This window comes from Trypanosoma melophagium (genome assembly GCF_022059095.1).
Source record: "Trypanosoma melophagium isolate St. Kilda chromosome Unknown ctg14segment1, whole genome shotgun sequence".
Taxonomy (NCBI): Eukaryota; Euglenozoa; class Kinetoplastea; order Trypanosomatida; family Trypanosomatidae; genus Trypanosoma; species Trypanosoma melophagium.
Genome location: NW_027125142.1, coordinates 390,001 through 405,293, shown reverse-complemented (window position 1 = coordinate 405,293; position 15,293 = coordinate 390,001). Strand labels below are relative to the sequence as shown.

General features: G+C 39.3%; 8 protein-coding genes across 8 annotated transcripts in view; 7 read left to right on the top strand and 1 right to left on the bottom strand.

Moving 5' to 3' along the window:
- Positions 1-224: 224 nt before the first annotated feature.
- On the top strand, positions 225-1,412 carry LSM04_008769 (DEAD/DEAH box helicase domain; the record flags this gene model as incomplete). Its single annotated transcript, XM_067335083.1, has 1 exon — positions 225-1,412. One exon carries the CDS (start codon positions 225-227, stop codon positions 1,410-1,412), a length of 1,188 nt encoding a protein of 395 aa, XP_067193990.1.
- A 903-nt stretch (positions 1,413-2,315) lies between these two features.
- LSM04_001257 (uncharacterized protein) lies at positions 2,316-3,377 on the top strand (the record flags this gene model as incomplete). Its single annotated transcript, XM_067335082.1, has 1 exon — positions 2,316-3,377. One exon carries the CDS (start codon positions 2,316-2,318, stop codon positions 3,375-3,377), a length of 1,062 nt encoding a protein of 353 aa, XP_067193845.1.
- Positions 3,378-4,841: 1,464 nt separating this feature from the next.
- On the top strand, positions 4,842-6,884 carry LSM04_007564 (uncharacterized protein; the record flags this gene model as incomplete). The annotated part of the gene is made up of 1 exon (XM_067335081.1): positions 4,842-6,884. One exon carries the CDS (start codon positions 4,842-4,844, stop codon positions 6,882-6,884), a length of 2,043 nt encoding a protein of 680 aa, XP_067193971.1.
- Positions 6,885-7,195: 311 nt separating this feature from the next.
- On the top strand, positions 7,196-8,200 carry LSM04_004229 (Target SNARE coiled-coil homology domain; the record flags this gene model as incomplete). The annotated part of the gene is made up of 1 exon (XM_067335080.1): positions 7,196-8,200. One exon carries the CDS (start codon positions 7,196-7,198, stop codon positions 8,198-8,200), a length of 1,005 nt encoding a protein of 334 aa, XP_067193897.1.
- A 1,305-nt stretch (positions 8,201-9,505) lies between these two features.
- On the top strand, positions 9,506-10,342 carry LSM04_003028 (uncharacterized protein; the record flags this gene model as incomplete). Its single annotated transcript, XM_067335079.1, has 1 exon — positions 9,506-10,342. One exon carries the CDS (start codon positions 9,506-9,508, stop codon positions 10,340-10,342), a length of 837 nt encoding a protein of 278 aa, XP_067193883.1.
- Positions 10,343-11,116: 774 nt separating this feature from the next.
- Positions 11,117-12,430, top strand: LSM04_004459 (uncharacterized protein; the record flags this gene model as incomplete). Its single annotated transcript, XM_067335078.1, has 1 exon — positions 11,117-12,430. The coding sequence occupies one exon, from the start codon at positions 11,117-11,119 to the stop codon at positions 12,428-12,430; it is 1,314 nt and encodes a 437-aa protein (XP_067193899.1).
- Positions 12,431-13,550: 1,120 nt separating this feature from the next.
- LSM04_001765 (Peptidase M8) overlaps positions 13,551-15,293 on the top strand; it is a gene marked incomplete at both ends in the record, with an annotated part of 1,860 nt that continues 117 nt past the window's right edge. Inside the window, one exon of the mRNA XM_067335077.1 lies at positions 13,551-15,293. This exon is cut by the window's right edge and continues 117 nt beyond it. Within this exon, the coding sequence (XP_067193858.1) occupies positions 13,551-15,293 (1,743 nt within the window).
- Positions 15,269-15,293, bottom strand: part of LSM04_004406 (uncharacterized protein) — a gene marked incomplete at both ends in the record, with an annotated part of 508 nt that continues 483 nt past the window's right edge. The window contains one exon of the mRNA XM_067335076.1: positions 15,269-15,293. This exon is cut by the window's right edge and continues 179 nt beyond it. Within this exon, the coding sequence (XP_067193898.1) occupies positions 15,269-15,293 (25 nt within the window).

Genomic DNA, 15,293 nt, shown 5'->3' with positions numbered 1-15,293 from the left:
TCTCTCTATCTATCTCTCTTTCTCTGTATTCACGATATTACTTTTTCTTTATTATCTTTACCCTGACCCACTCTTTTCTCCCTCATTATTATTATTATTATTATTATTATTATTATTATTATTATTATTATTATCATTATTATTTCCTTTTCACTCTCCTTAGATTCACACAGCAGCAGAGGGTAGTATTGTATTAGTAGTAATATTATTTAGCAGCAGCAACCATGGAAGACGTGGAACGGCTGGTGGAAAAGGAAGAAACGGACATGCAGGCAAATGTTCCTGCAATCCCCACATTTGAGGCGATGGGACTTAAACCAGAGTTGTTGCGTGGGATGTACGGTTACGGCTACACCACACCCACCGCTATTCAGAAGCGTTTTATTGCGCCATTTGTGCAATCCCGTGATCTTGTGGCGCAGGCCTCTTCTGGTTCTGGTAAGACTTCCGCGTTTTGTATTTGTTTGCTGCAGGTGTGTAATCCAACACTGCGGGAAACGCAGGGACTTGTGCTCAGTCCAACACGGGAACTTGCCCTGCAGACACAAGACTTGTGTAATAACATTGGACACCACATGGGCATTTCCGCCTATGCATCCATTGGCGGTAAAAGCGTGGACGATGATGTGCGACGGTTAGAGGGTGGAGTACATATTGTCTCAGGTACACCGGGTCGCGTGTTTGATATGATTAAGCGACGACATCTTCGCGTAAATCACCTTCGTACACTTGTACTCGATGAGGCGGATGAAATGCTTGGTAAGGGATTTAAAGCACAGATACATGATATCTATCGTATGATTCCTCCACTGCAGGTGGTGCTAGTCTCCGCCACACTGCCAGTGGATGTACTGGATATGACCGAGAAGTTTATGACAGAACCGGTGCGTATTCTGGTAAAGAGAGATGAGATTACGGTGGATTCTATCATGCAGTATTTTGTGGCGGTAGATGAGGAGAAGAATAAGTTTGATACCTTATGTGATTTGTATGACACACTTACCATTGCCCATGCTGTAATATTTTGTAATACACGTAAAAAGGTGGAACAGTTGGCAAAGAAAATGACAAAGGAGAAGTTTTCGGTCAGTTCTATGCATGGGGATATGCCTCAGGCGGAGCGGGATGAAATTATGCGTAATTTCCGCGAAGGTAAAAGCCGTGTGCTTATCTCAACCGATTTGTGGTCACGTGGTATTGATGTTGAACAAGTCTCACTTGTGCTAAACTATGACTTACCCTTTTCACGTGAACAATACATTCACCGTATTGGCCGTACAGGACGTATGGGGCGTAAAGGTTTGGCCATCAGTTTTGTAAAGCATGATGAGCTGCGGCTTCTGCGTGATATTGAGCAGTTTTATGCGACGCAGATAGAAGAACTTCCAGCAAATATTGGTGATCAGTTTTAAGCGGAAACAAAGAGAGGCGGTGATGGTGGCGAAGGAAATGAAATATAAAAAGAAGGAAATGAATAAATGGAATGATCGAATCTATCTAGTTCTCTCTTTTTTCTCTCTCTCTCTCTCTCTCTCTCTCTCTCTCTCTCTCTCTCTCTCTCTCTCTCTCTCTCTCTCTCTCTCTCTCTCTCTCTCTCTATACATATATATATATATATATATATATGGGTTGGTAACAACATATCATGGATGGATGTTGAGATCAAACAGAAAGGGAAAGAGAGAGAAAGGGAGAGGTAGATTTTAAAGAAATATGGAAAGAAAAATATTCCTGTCCTCCTAAAGTAAATAAAAGAAAAGAGCCAGTGTTGGTGAATTAATCACAAACCGGGAGACAGAGGGAGAGAAAGAGAGAGAGGAATACAAGGAGATGGTAAAGAAAGTAGTGTGTTCGTCCGTGTTGTTTCGTTTGAGTGGGTTTTACCGCTTATCTTTTCATTCTCTTCACCTCACTAACCCTTACTTTTTCGGTTAAAACAACAATGATGATGATGACGATGAGAAATAAGAAGGTAGAGAGAGAGGGAGAGAGAGAACAGCCAAAACAGGTAACTCCCTGTTGTTGTTGTTTTTGTAAATGGATGGTGAAGAAAGCCCTCTTTTTTAATTGAAAGTGAAATTACATGTGTCTCGTAATATGTTAATAATATCTTGTTCGTGTTGTTTTTGTTTTTTTTTCCTGTTTCTTGTTTTTCCTCTTCCTCTTATACCACTACTTTTCTTTTTTTACTTTACCTCTCTCCTTTGGTTAATTACCCACAAACAGAAACACCACCCCACATTAATAGTATATATATATATATATATATATATATAATATTATTAGTATTATTATATGCAGACTTCCCCAAATATATGGCAGAAACAACAACTCAGCAGTTAGACGAAAACCCAGAACTCTTCGCCCCAAAGGGTGAGGACGCCGTATTGTTGTTTGGTGCAAAACACATATCCAGTGATAGTGGCACACTCTGCAGTAATTCCGCTGAAGAGTACTCCACCGCCTCACCCTCAGAAGAAGAGAAAGGAAAAGAAGGACACGAACAGCAGCGATTACTCTCTGTTTCGAATTACAATGCCACAAAAGACCCATACGCGGAAATTATTAACGGAGCTGTTGAAGTTCGTCGTCGTGTACACCGCGCGAATGAAGTAACGGCACGTCTGCGTGATATCTCACGTGGAATGGCCCGCCGAGTACATCGACAACACAACAAACATGAATATAATGCCATCCAAGTAAAAGACGATGAGGAAGAAGAAGAAAAAGAAGAAATTAGTCGAGGTTCAGAAAAGAGTCTGCGGGAGAAATTATACCTTGAGTTCGAAGAAGAGTTTAACGCCGCACTGGAGGCTTTACGCACAATGCAGTTCTTTGGTGTATTGTCGGATATGGAACGCATGTCCATAGCCGTCACACGTGCCGCCTTTATCACATCCCGCAGAAATTTAATTCGCATTCAGGAGAATCAACACACACACTTAACACGACTGCTCTTCACCGCCTGGCGACAGCAGTTTCAGCTGCGGCAGGACATAATTAGACGAGGAGGGATGTCGGCCTCCATCGACTGCGACGGCCCGCCCAGGCGGGGGGGCGCGAGAGAAAGTGAAATGGGGCGGAAAGAGGATGTGGCGCGGCCGGCATTTGTGTTTCCACTCGCACAAAGTGTAAGGGGATTTGGGGCGGGGAGTGAGGCGGGGGACGACGAGGAGCGGGACGACATGGCGGCGTTATATTGCCTGCATAAGACACTGCAACGTATTGCGGCAATGCAGAAGGAGCGACTGCGTTATCTTGTGGAGGAAACGGCGACGGCGGTGGCGGATAATGTGTTGGGTGATTTGAATCGTAATAAGGAGAAACGGCGTGGACATGGGAAAGTGCTTGGTGTTGGATGTTGTTCTGTGATGTGAAATGGTTATGAATATATTCATATATATATATATATATCCAAAGTTGTAAATATAAGTATTGATCATGGAAATGAAACATAAATAGTAATTCTTGTGCAATGTTTTGTGTTCATTTCCTTTTTTGTTGGTGTTGTTGTTGTTTTTCTGTTGCTGAAGGATGTGTACAATTATGGGCACTCGATCAATGTTCTTCAACAAGCAAGACATCAAAGTAGAAGCAATAAATAAATACGAAACACACATTCCTAATTCTAATCTCTCTCTTTTTTTTTCTTTTCATTCTTTACTGGAATTCTGCTTGCTAAAACTCCTTTCAATATTTTATTTCCTCATAGTTCAATTATTATTGCCTGTGTGCGCTTCTTGTAGTTGTCGGTGTTTTTTTTTCCTTTTTTTTTCCTCATGAGTACAAATACATACAATACAATACATAAATAGGTTATTTCTACGTTTGGTATTATTAATTTTCTGTATTTGTTTTTGCTGGCGTTGGTTGTTTGCATACATTTTTTTTCGTCTTTTGTTTTTTTTTCTGTTGTTTTGCGGAATAAAACCCCTCAAGTTACATTTTCATTTTTTGTTCGGTTTTTTCTTTTTGTTTTTGTTTTGTTTTTTTTGTTTTGCTTTTTTCTGTTCTCTGACTGTACCACATACACTTCAGAGTTCAGAACTGTGGTTGCTTATTTATTTTTTTTTTGGTTTTCTCTTTTTCTCCTTCTGAAGAGTCAATCGAAAAAAGAAAAAAAAACTGCAGACTTAATTTGCCTCCTTTCATTATTATTAATATTATTTGCTCTGATTTCTCTCTCTTTACTGCATTATTGTGAATGGCCTTCACATGCGTATCCTCTGGCGGGGAGGATTCTCTCCTTTCTCTCCGTTGAACTCTCTCTCTCTCTCTCTCTATATATATATATATATATATATATATATATATTGATATTGATATTGATATTGCTATTGATATACGTGGATAGAGAGAGAGAAAATTGAACAAAGGAGAGAGAAATACATGTGTGTATGTGGGTATAATTCTTTTACTGTAAAACTTTAAAAAAGGAAGAAAAAAAAACACTGAACATGAAATGACACCACTAAAATATGCATTGAGAGGTACTATGAGGAAAAGAAGGAAAGAAGTACAACCTGACTCTACAAAAGGTAAATGGTATATGTATAGAGATAAATCAAAGTGATGAAAAAACTATTATTATTATTAGTATTATCATTATTATTATTTACTTTCACTAAGCTCCAATTATTCTCTTATCATTTCCTTTGTTTCTTGGTTTGTTTTCTAGTGATTCTTTATTATTATTATTATTATTATTATTATTATTATTATTATTATTATTATTATTATTATTATTATTATTATTATTATTATTATCATAGTTATTATAGTGCGAGAAGAAAAGAAAAAACTCCTATATTACAACAAAGGGACTACCAGAAGTGGTAGAGATGTCGCTTCTCCAGATGGATGTTACTATACAACTCTTAAGCGTAAGTGATAATAATAATAATAATAATAATAATAATGGAAATTCGCCTATTTATGAAGAACTTCATAGTATTGAGTTTGTCCTTCACAACAGTAAGAACTCAATGATGTGGCCACCACCGCCTGCAGTCACAACATCAATAGCATCAACTAGTATCACTTCTACAACCGAAACAAAAACTAATAATAATAATAATAATAATAATAATAATAATAATAATAATAATAATAATATTAATAATAATAATAATAATAATAATAATAGTGGGGATGTGGTATTGGGTGTACCCCCAACAGTAGTGGAGCGGTCAATGGGACCATCTCTCTTCTTTTACGCCCCACTCGGCGGTCGAATCTCAAAAGAGTGCCGATCACTTCTGCGCCACGGACTTATTCGCATCTTCACAAGGCAGCTATTTATATTACTATCATTATTATTATCATCATCAAAGGAAAGATGTGGTGCTACTAGGGAGAATAATGTAAAAGATACTAAAAAAGAAGAAGAAGAAGAAGGAAAAGAAAAGGAAAATACAGATAATAATAATAATAATAATAATAATAATAATAATAATAATAATAATAATAATAGTATTGGGGATGCCTTTGTTTTTCTTGAAAGATGTGGGAATAGTGGAAAAGCGGATATAGCACACGTTCATTGGACACCGCAGACATTACAGTTTCTTCTTGATCGAATGTCGCCGGATATGTTTTCGTTTACAGCCTGTCTTCCACAATCACGGACATTAATACCATTTGTAAAAGACCTAAAATCCTTATTTAGATCAGATAAAGCACTGGATATTTTTACCAATACACACACAGGAAAAACATGCCGGCTTCTTTTTACGTTTAAACGAATAGAAATCGTACGGCAAAGTCTACACGATGAATGTACGGCAAATCACTTGGCATCTGTTCTATTTAATTCCTATTTAAAGAATGCAGATGCGATGCGGGAAGCCGGTGGTGAATCCCTTCAACCTCCACTCTTACAACTACGTGAGGCTGTGGATTGTTATCAAAGTGGATTGCTTTTAGCGCAGCGTGGATTGCTTTATCCATACAAACATGCCCTACGACCACCACCATCATTAGAAGATCGTATGAATAGTAATAATAATGATAGTAATAATAATGATAATATAGATGATGATATAGATGATGAATATATACCGCTTTCAGAAGAAAGTGGAGTAGAGCGAATACATGATATCACACCAGCGAATCGTCATTTAAATGTCCTCCTCCGGCTGCAGCATAATAATAATAATAATAATAATAATAATAATAGTATTAGTAATAGTAATAGTGATACTATTAATAATATGAATAGTGATAGTATTGAGGAAATGGAAATTCATGCGTTATATGAGGATCCTTTGTTGGCAAGTGGACGTATATTATTTCCATATGCCCATGTATTAATGCATGTGTGGTATGCACTGCATCGCCAAGTCATAATAGCTGCAGCGAACACCGCCCAAACACTTCTCATGATGATACCAACAACAACAACAGTAGGAATAAGAAGAGGAACAGGAAATACAATCAATCATAATACATCATACAATAGTGTGTATGTGGGAAAGGAATTACAAGAACGACAAGTGCGGGCCGCACGCTGCTGTGGACGTGTATTACCGCTATTGCATCGATTACGTAAATGGTGGAGTGAATCGCAGCGAAGGGAATATTCCAATGCTGACAGAACTGAGTGGTTGTGGTTACACACTATGCTATTTAAATTACTACTTCGTCGAGTAAAGCTACTGCGTGTGGTGGGATCTCTTGAAGAGAGTCAACGGTGTTTGGAAGAGGCGGAGCAGCAACTGCATATACAATCTTCATCTTCTTCTTGTGATTTGCCTTCTTGTTTTAATGATAATAATGAATCGCGTGAGAGACTCTTGCAGGATGTTAGAGCGCAACTGGCATTAGAAAAGACAGCCCTTCAGGAGGCATGGAAACATGGGGGTGGACTTGTTTTGCGTTTATAAGCTTAATAGTGTTAGTAATATATATATATATATATATATATATATATATATATATATATATCAGTATTTACATATAATGTTTGTGGTGTATCAACCATAACTGAAGTGATAATGTCTTTTTTTTTATTATTGTTGCTATTATTATGATTTCTGTATTGTACTCATTTCTTGTTCGTATTTCTTCTTGTTATTATGTTTTTTTTTTATGATTATTATTTTTTTTCCCCCTTTGCCTTGTATTTTTCTTTTATCTTCTTTCCTCTTTTCTTATTATTATTATTTCTGTTCACATTTGCAGTAAAGCGGAAGGAATGGATCGTCTGGCGCAGTTTCAGGCATCGTCTGGTCTCCCACTCCTCGCCGGTGTTCCACCCCCCGGCAGTAGTTCCAATACTTTTAGTCCTGTGAATAGTGATAATAGTAATAATAATACTATTATTCGTAATAATAAAAAGTATATTGTAGAGATTACAGATCCACCAACACCGCAGGATGCGGAGGCGGCAGAAATGCTGGAGGATTTCTATAAACTCGTAGAAGAAGCGAATAAGTCGATAGAACGTGTGGCCGCCCTCACACGTGATATCATCGCCACCCACTCAGAGATTATGAGTACCGTAGATACATTTAAGTGTAATACGATGCGGAGGGAAGTGGAGGAATTAGAAAATCAAGTAAATGATGCGGCGCGGACGTCCAGTCAATTAGTAGATTCCATGAAAAAGGCAACAGAGAAATTAAAAGAAAACCCTGAACGGGAAAGTCAATTCATTGGTGTTGTACGCATTCAGGAAAATCAACGACGGTACATACTGCAGAGACTCAGTGCGGTGATGGAGGGATATCAAAAACAACAGGCGTTAGCGGAGGATCGGTACCGCAAGCAAACAGAACGGCAAATAAAGATTAAATACACCAATCCTGATGGATCTGCAATTGACGATAACACAGCAAAGGAACTTGCCTTGGAGGTGCTTGAAAATAATGCCACAAGTGCTATTTTTCAGCAGAGTAAAGATGTTTTAGCACAAATCATTGAAACAAGAAATGATATTTACCGTATTGAACAATCTATGCGATCTTTAAATCAACTTTTCAATGATTTAGCCTTTCTGGTGCATGAGCAGGGGGAAATTATGGATGTTATTTTAAAGAACATCGAGAATGCCACCCGTTTTGTAGAAGCTGGTCGCAAAGAACTTAAAAAGGCGCGTAAATATCAAAAAAAAAGTAGAAAGAAGCTTTGCTGTTTTTTAGTGATGGCGGCTATTATTATTTTAATAGTCGTTGCTGTCGTTTTAGGACTCAAGTTGTAAAATAATAATAGGAAAAAAAAATTCCATGCGGAGATTTTTGCTTTCTTTCTATCTACCCATCGGTCTGCGTATATTGTGCTTTTTTTTTCGTCTCTGTGTCTGTGAGTATGTCTGTGTATATGTGTGCTTCTGTGTTCCTTAGAGATAGAGAAAGAGAGAGAAAGAAAACAAAAAGGAACTTTGAACAATTGTACTGTGCTTCTCTTTTCTTCCTTGATTTATCCTCTTTATATTCGTTTTCTATAATGTATTTGTGTTTTATTATTATTATTATTATTATTATTATTATTATTATTATTATACCGCGTGGAACAATGTTATCTCATCCCACACAATGTGTGAGATAATGCAGTTGTATGTGTGTTTCTCTATGTTTGTTTGTCTGTGAGACAAATGGAGGTATCTTGGTTTTTAGAGATGAGTTGTGGGAGAAAAGCGATGTGGTGAGGAGAGAAACCGAAAGAAAAGAGAAAAGGCAAAAGAAAAAGAGGTGTGTAGAAGAAGGCAAGTGTGTGCGATACGGAAATAAATACAAATTGGAAACGAAAGGAAATGAGAGAGATGTGTGTATGTGTGTGTGTGTTTGATGGCACGAGAGATGTTGTTGTTGAACTCTTTCTTTATGTAAGAGTATTGTTTTATTGCTGGTGCGTTGCACTAGGCAAACAGACACAATAAATGCGAAGGAAGCAAAAAAATGAATTATGCGTTTGTTTATTTGTTTGTTTTCCTTCTGTTTTGCTTTATTTTTTTCGCGTAAGAATTATATATATATACGTGCACATGTTAATATTCCCTGTAAATAGTATTGTCTACTATATTTCTAATCTCTATAGGTGTGTGGATTTATTTATCCATCTCATTAACAGGAAATCTTTATTTCTCTATTCTTTCTTATTTCACATCTCATTAGTTTGCCGTTGCCAATAATAAAGCACACATACACACTCACACACAGAGAGATAGAGAAAGAGTGTGTGGTGTGAGTGGTAGTGAAGAAGAAATAGAGGTGAACCAGTTTATCGATCTCTCTCTCTCTCTCTTTCCATTCCTGTTTGTTTGTGTGAGAGAGATAGAGAGAGAAATATAAACAAATACGAAGAGAGTACTAAAGAGAGCTGGAAAGTAATAATAGCAACAACAGGGAAAGAGAGAAAGTGATCTCGAAAGGTGGGAAAACATATATTTATCCAGGAGGGAAGTACAAGGAGAGATTTAGCGTAGCAGCTGAGAGAAAGAAAGAGAAGGGTAAAATAAATAGAAATAAAACTAAATAAAAACAACAGAGAAAAATATTAGGGAATAATGCGACGTGTTGCTCTTCATTCACTTGTGCCTCGTTCACTGATTCGCAGCACCCCATCATGTCGCGCTACTGTTGTTTTTCAACATGACTCCACTATTCACATTGGCTGTCGTGGTTTCTTTTCCTTTCTCCGCTCTAAACCACAGCAAGTCAAGCTGGAGGAAACTCTATTTGATAAGCAAACCGTACATTACACAGGGACGATATTTGGATTCCCCGCAGATGCCATTGTCTTTTACGCCAAAACCGGTGCTGCTATAATAGCAGTGTTGGTTGTATTTACACTATTCCTTAAAGGTTATGCCGTGCTATCCCGTTTTAGTTTGGCCACAGTGGCTCGTTTGGGTTTTATGAGTGGATTTTTGTCTAGTGCGGTGTTGTACACGGCGCTATTAGCACTAGTGCGACGGTTTAAGATTAACCCGAATGCCGTTTATAATCAATCCATCGCACTTGCTATGCGAAATGACCGGGTTATACAACACCTCGGCTCCCACCCACGTACAGGGGATTTTAAGGCATACTGTGAAACAGGTGGATTCCGACTTCCCCTCATTCGTCGCATTCGAAGTGGTTCGTATGAACTTTCTGATCTTTTGGGGTTAAAACCGCGAAAAATGCAAATGATGTTCATTTTACGTAATCCAGCAAATGGACGTGAGGGTCTTGTTACCTGTGATGTGCGGCGGGAGTCAACGGGGTTTATGAGCTCCTCCAATACATTTAAATCGCTAGCGGTCACATTAACAGATACTTCTCGTACATTAGAAACTCAAACCGTTGTGGTTATTGGCCGACCAGAAGATGTGGTTTATCGTGGCCTTATGAATCTGTAAAAGGGAGAAGATATGGCATAAGAAGAAGAAGAAGAAAAAGAAAAAACAATTCACATTACATATATATTATACGTGCATATACTTACGCATTGGATGTGTGAAAAAATCAAAGAAGGAAAAGAGGCAATACATACATATATCCATTCCTCTGTGTTTTGGCGTCTGCACAGCTTGACTTTGGGTCTTCATTTTCAATATCCACACTGACGCTCTTCATACACTAATCCGTCACACAAATCGCACACCTTTTCTTTTCATCTGATCTTTGTACTTCCATTCTTTCAGTTATTAGACTTCATATCCTTTTGTTTTGTTTTCTTTGTGTTTATTGGCGTTAGAATGCTGAAGAAGTAAGAAAAAGAAGACACGGATGGAAATACCTTTAAAAAGGGCAGGAGGAAAGTGGGTGTGGGGTAGAAAAGAAAAGAAAAATACAAATAAGTGAAGGTTCATTCCAACCAAGTCACTTGATTTGAAGAACGAAATACTGAGAAGCAGAGACAAAAACCAATGAGTGAATCAACAAGGAGAGAGTAAGAGGCCTCTTCACTATCTCGTGATGGCGATAGGATTGCAAAATTTTCCAGATGTATCGCTCTCTATTTCTCTTTCTCTCTCATTTTTTGGACACATTTATTATTCTTAATGTATTCTTCTTTTTTTTTTTCCTCCTTACTCTCATACATGGTTTCTACTTTTATTGTATTTCCTTCTTAGTTTTAGGTTTTGTTTCTTTGTTTGTTTATTTTTTATTAGGAACGAGGAAGGGTTGGGATGTGGACGAGTGTAAATCCTCTGCGACTCCGGTTGGTGTGTGAACAGCTGAAGTGTCCCTATGATCTCCCGGAGGAAGGGAAATATCACCGTCGGAGAAAAAACCCCTCATGGCTTTCTTCTCTTCTTAGCGGTTCCAATACATCATCGGTTGAAGTGATGGATATAAGGCCTCATACGAACACGGCGGTTGTTAATATGCGGGAGGAGGTGGAGAAGAAAAGGGATTCATCTAAAGATGAAGACTCTACTAATATTAATAGTACTACTAATACCAATACTAATACTACATCACCGTCAACACCGAAAGATGATGTGCGGGAGGGGCGGAAGGAGAATATCGAAGAAATATCAAATATGATCACAGTACAAACCATACATAATGAGGAAAATGGATCTAAAGTGTTGAAAAGGAATTCTAATAAGGACACAACAAATTGTGTAACGAATTCTACTCCTCAAAGCGGTAGAGTATCTCTATTCTCTGAAGAAATGCACGAATCACCTTTGGTGCGTTCCCCGATAGAGAGTAGAAACCCCCAACATAACATTCTCGGAAATGATCATAGTACTTGCGATGTTTCTGTAGGTCCTGAGAATGACCACAGTAATATTAATAATAATAATAATAATAATAATAATAATAATAATAATAATAATAATAATAATAATAATAATAGACTTGATGATCGGATTGGTGATCTACACAGTGAAAGCAAAAGCATAGAATCTAAAACACTTACAGAATTTAGTACTTTCGAGAAAATTTTATCAAATACAGTAGAGCGTTTATACACCAAGTTACAGGGTACTGCTCTGAAGGTAGTTGCTCTGGATGATCTAAATCAACAACTCCTTGAAAACATTCACCATCTTGAGCGAGATAACACTGTAAAAGACAAGACCGAAATGGCACTTTACTTATACTCGCTTAAACGTCAATTAGAGATTCTAAAAACAAGTTGGGATGAACAGGAATCTTTACGCTTGGCATCCGAAGATCATGATGTAATGCGTCGCGGTAAGTCTACCAAGCCAGTACGTGTCGAAGTTGTACGGGCCTATGAAGAGACACCCGTGCCATACAAGAAACATCCTTTTACTCCTGTTGCCTATAGAAAACAAGCAATGCAAACTCAAAATGTGAGTTCTCTATCAAGTAGTGTAAGCAGGAATAGTAATAGTTCATACGTGACGAGCTCGCGTTCAACCCTCTTATCCTCGAAGATGAAAACTTCCTCCTACGATAGTTCTTCTTCCACCTCTTACTTATCTTCTGTGGCTACGTACTCTGATGACTTTGAGGACGAATGAGTGAATAAGAAGAAATGAAGCTCTTTCCTTTTCGTTTTTATGCAGTTTGCGCCACCTTCTGTTACCACAGTCGCTATTCTCCTCCCTAGTCCCTTATGGTATAAACACTGAATCACCATTGTAAAAAAAAAAAAATCTGTATTCTTTTTGTATGTTTTACAAATCGAGATGTATTTATATTTATATCAATACCTTTCATTAAATAATAATACGTACCTCATTCTTACTATTCTATCTGGTTTGGCACGCATGTAAGTTATTTTCTTCTTCTTAAATCACTAAATGAGACACAAATGACTCCAAAAAGTTTTTGTATCTTTAAGCAGGTACGGCCAGGATTATTACTATGACAATTCAAGTAAGGTCCATATATATAAGCGACGGTCCTGATTACCTTGTAGAGTTTACTAGCTGGGAAAAATGGTATCCAGAAGGCAAGTATTGTTTTTGTGGGGTGCTTCCACTGCAAATATGGAATCCTTTTCGAATCTTTCATATATGTGTTGCCTAATCTGGATACATCAATATATACATTGTGGACGTCTATTTTTTTTTCTCGTGTAAGTTCTTCAGCTTGATTCATTGCTGCAGTAGATTAAGATCCATTGTTGTAGTAACTCATCTTTAAAGAGATGCTGCGGAAGCTGGCAAAGATGAGAAACGAGAAACACTGAAAAATGTTTGTTACACCTTGCATATTCACTGTAATTCTGCACCACTTCACGTTAAGAACACTGTGTATTCCTATAGATCCCCATACGTGAGTGCCTTTATTCTGCTAATATGGACTGTAGCTGCCAAACATTGTATCAGGAAGAACAATAAAGATCTGCTTCCTAATACGCACTCCACTTGATAGAATCCTCGCAGTAAGTAAAGAAACACACTAGGTGTTAATAATGCTTAACGTCACTTTACAATGAGAGAAATATACATCAGCGCTACCCTAAAAACCAACCCCAAAAAGATGTACTGTTCCCCAGCTATTCTACGTTACTACTGTTACCATGCTGTGTGCTGTGATTCCTCACTTTTCACCCTCTCTCTCTGTCTCTGTGTCTGTCTCCCACTCTCCTTCTTTGCTCCTTGTTTATTTCTCCACTGTAGACAGCCTTCGTATATGACACAACAAGCTTACAAATTGAGTGCCCGCACACCCGCCACCGTGCGCCGGCCACTCTCCGTGATGCCGCTGCTTCTCCTGCTGTTGTTTATGTGCTGCGCCAGTGTGTGTGTGGCATGGGATGACGGCGTTCAGCGCTGCATGTTCGAGGAGATGATCAACAAGAGCGGCGTGCAGTCGACTGGTGTTTTTCGGGAATTGCCCCGCAAGGGACAGAGTGGTCTGCAGGCGTACATCGTCGCCACACGAGAGCGGAATGGGGAGAAAGACAAGGAGTGGGAGCTGATCCGCATTGTGGCGTCCACAGATGACTTGGAGAACAGTTCGAGGTATTGTACTGCGAAGGGCGAATATGTCATGGATTTTAAAGGCGGCGCGAGTATATGCTACGATAGGGACATCTTTACTGAAGAAATGAAGAAAACTCTAATAAATGAATTAATCCCTACTGCCATCAAACTGCACAGGGATCGTCTGCGCGTGATTCCACAGGAAGGTAATCTAATCGTGCCTCAGTTTGAAGAAAACAGTTATTGCAAATATTTCACTGTACCGGATGAGCACCGCCGTGAGGGTGTTGCGAATGCTGACTTTGTGATTTACGTGGCCGCTGGTACCAGGGACCCATTTGGTGTCACATGTGCCCCAGCAAAAGCGTCAGATCGTCCAATCGCTGGTGCCATGAATTTTCCCCCGTACTACATTATTGATCCCCGGTGGAGTGTCCGTATTGCTGCACGCGAGATTGCGCACGCACTGGGATTTGACTACAAGCGGATGAAGGAACTTAAGATGGTGACCACCGTCAGCAATTTGCGTGGTAAGGATCGGGAGTTGGTGACTTCCACATTGACGGCAGAAAAAGCGCAGAAACACTACGGTTGCAGTGATCTCAAGGGAATGGAACTAGAGGAAGATGAGACTGGGAGTGGTGAGACAAGTTCCCAGTGGACGCGGCGTAACGCGAAGGACGAGTTGATGGCTCCGACGAATGCCCTTGGCGGTGGCTACTACACAGCATTAACAATGGCAACGTTTGAGGATCTGGGGTACTATAAGGCGAACTGGGGAATGGAGGAGCCGATGAAGTGGGGTAATAACAGCGGATGCGATTTCTTTGAGGATTTTTGCATGGTCGAGAATGCTTCCACACATCCTGAAATGTTTTGCGACAAAGCTGTTTCTCGGTGCACGACGGACCGCAATACCTATGGTACTTGTAATCTGCCTACCGGTACTGATTGGGAGAACGAAAAAGACAGCTGCCCATTCGCCACGCCCTTTTCGGTTAGAACCGCATCGGGCGTAAATCGAATCCACTTTTGTTTTTCTGATAATATACCTGTACATGATGGGTCACTGACGGGGAAAAACTCGTGGTGTCTCGACGGTGACTCACTCAATGTTCGCGTTAGCGAGAACACCGTGAAACATAACGTTTCCGGAGTGTGTGCACTGGTGTTGTGCGATGAGAGTAATCGTAAGGTGCAGGTGATGTACAACGGCAGCTTGGACTGGCACGACTGTCCCAAAGGTACGTCCATCGAAGTGAAGTCATCCACGTTTGAAAGCGGCAAAATAAAGTGTCCCGAGTACTCTGAAGTGTGTACCGTTGCCCCTGACGGTAGCAGTCGTGTTAGAGTGTCAAATTCACCCGATGATCAACCATCCTCTCCTGGTGATTCGTCATCCTCTTCGAGCAGCAGCAGTGGTGATCATGCTGACAACGTTGGTGGTGGT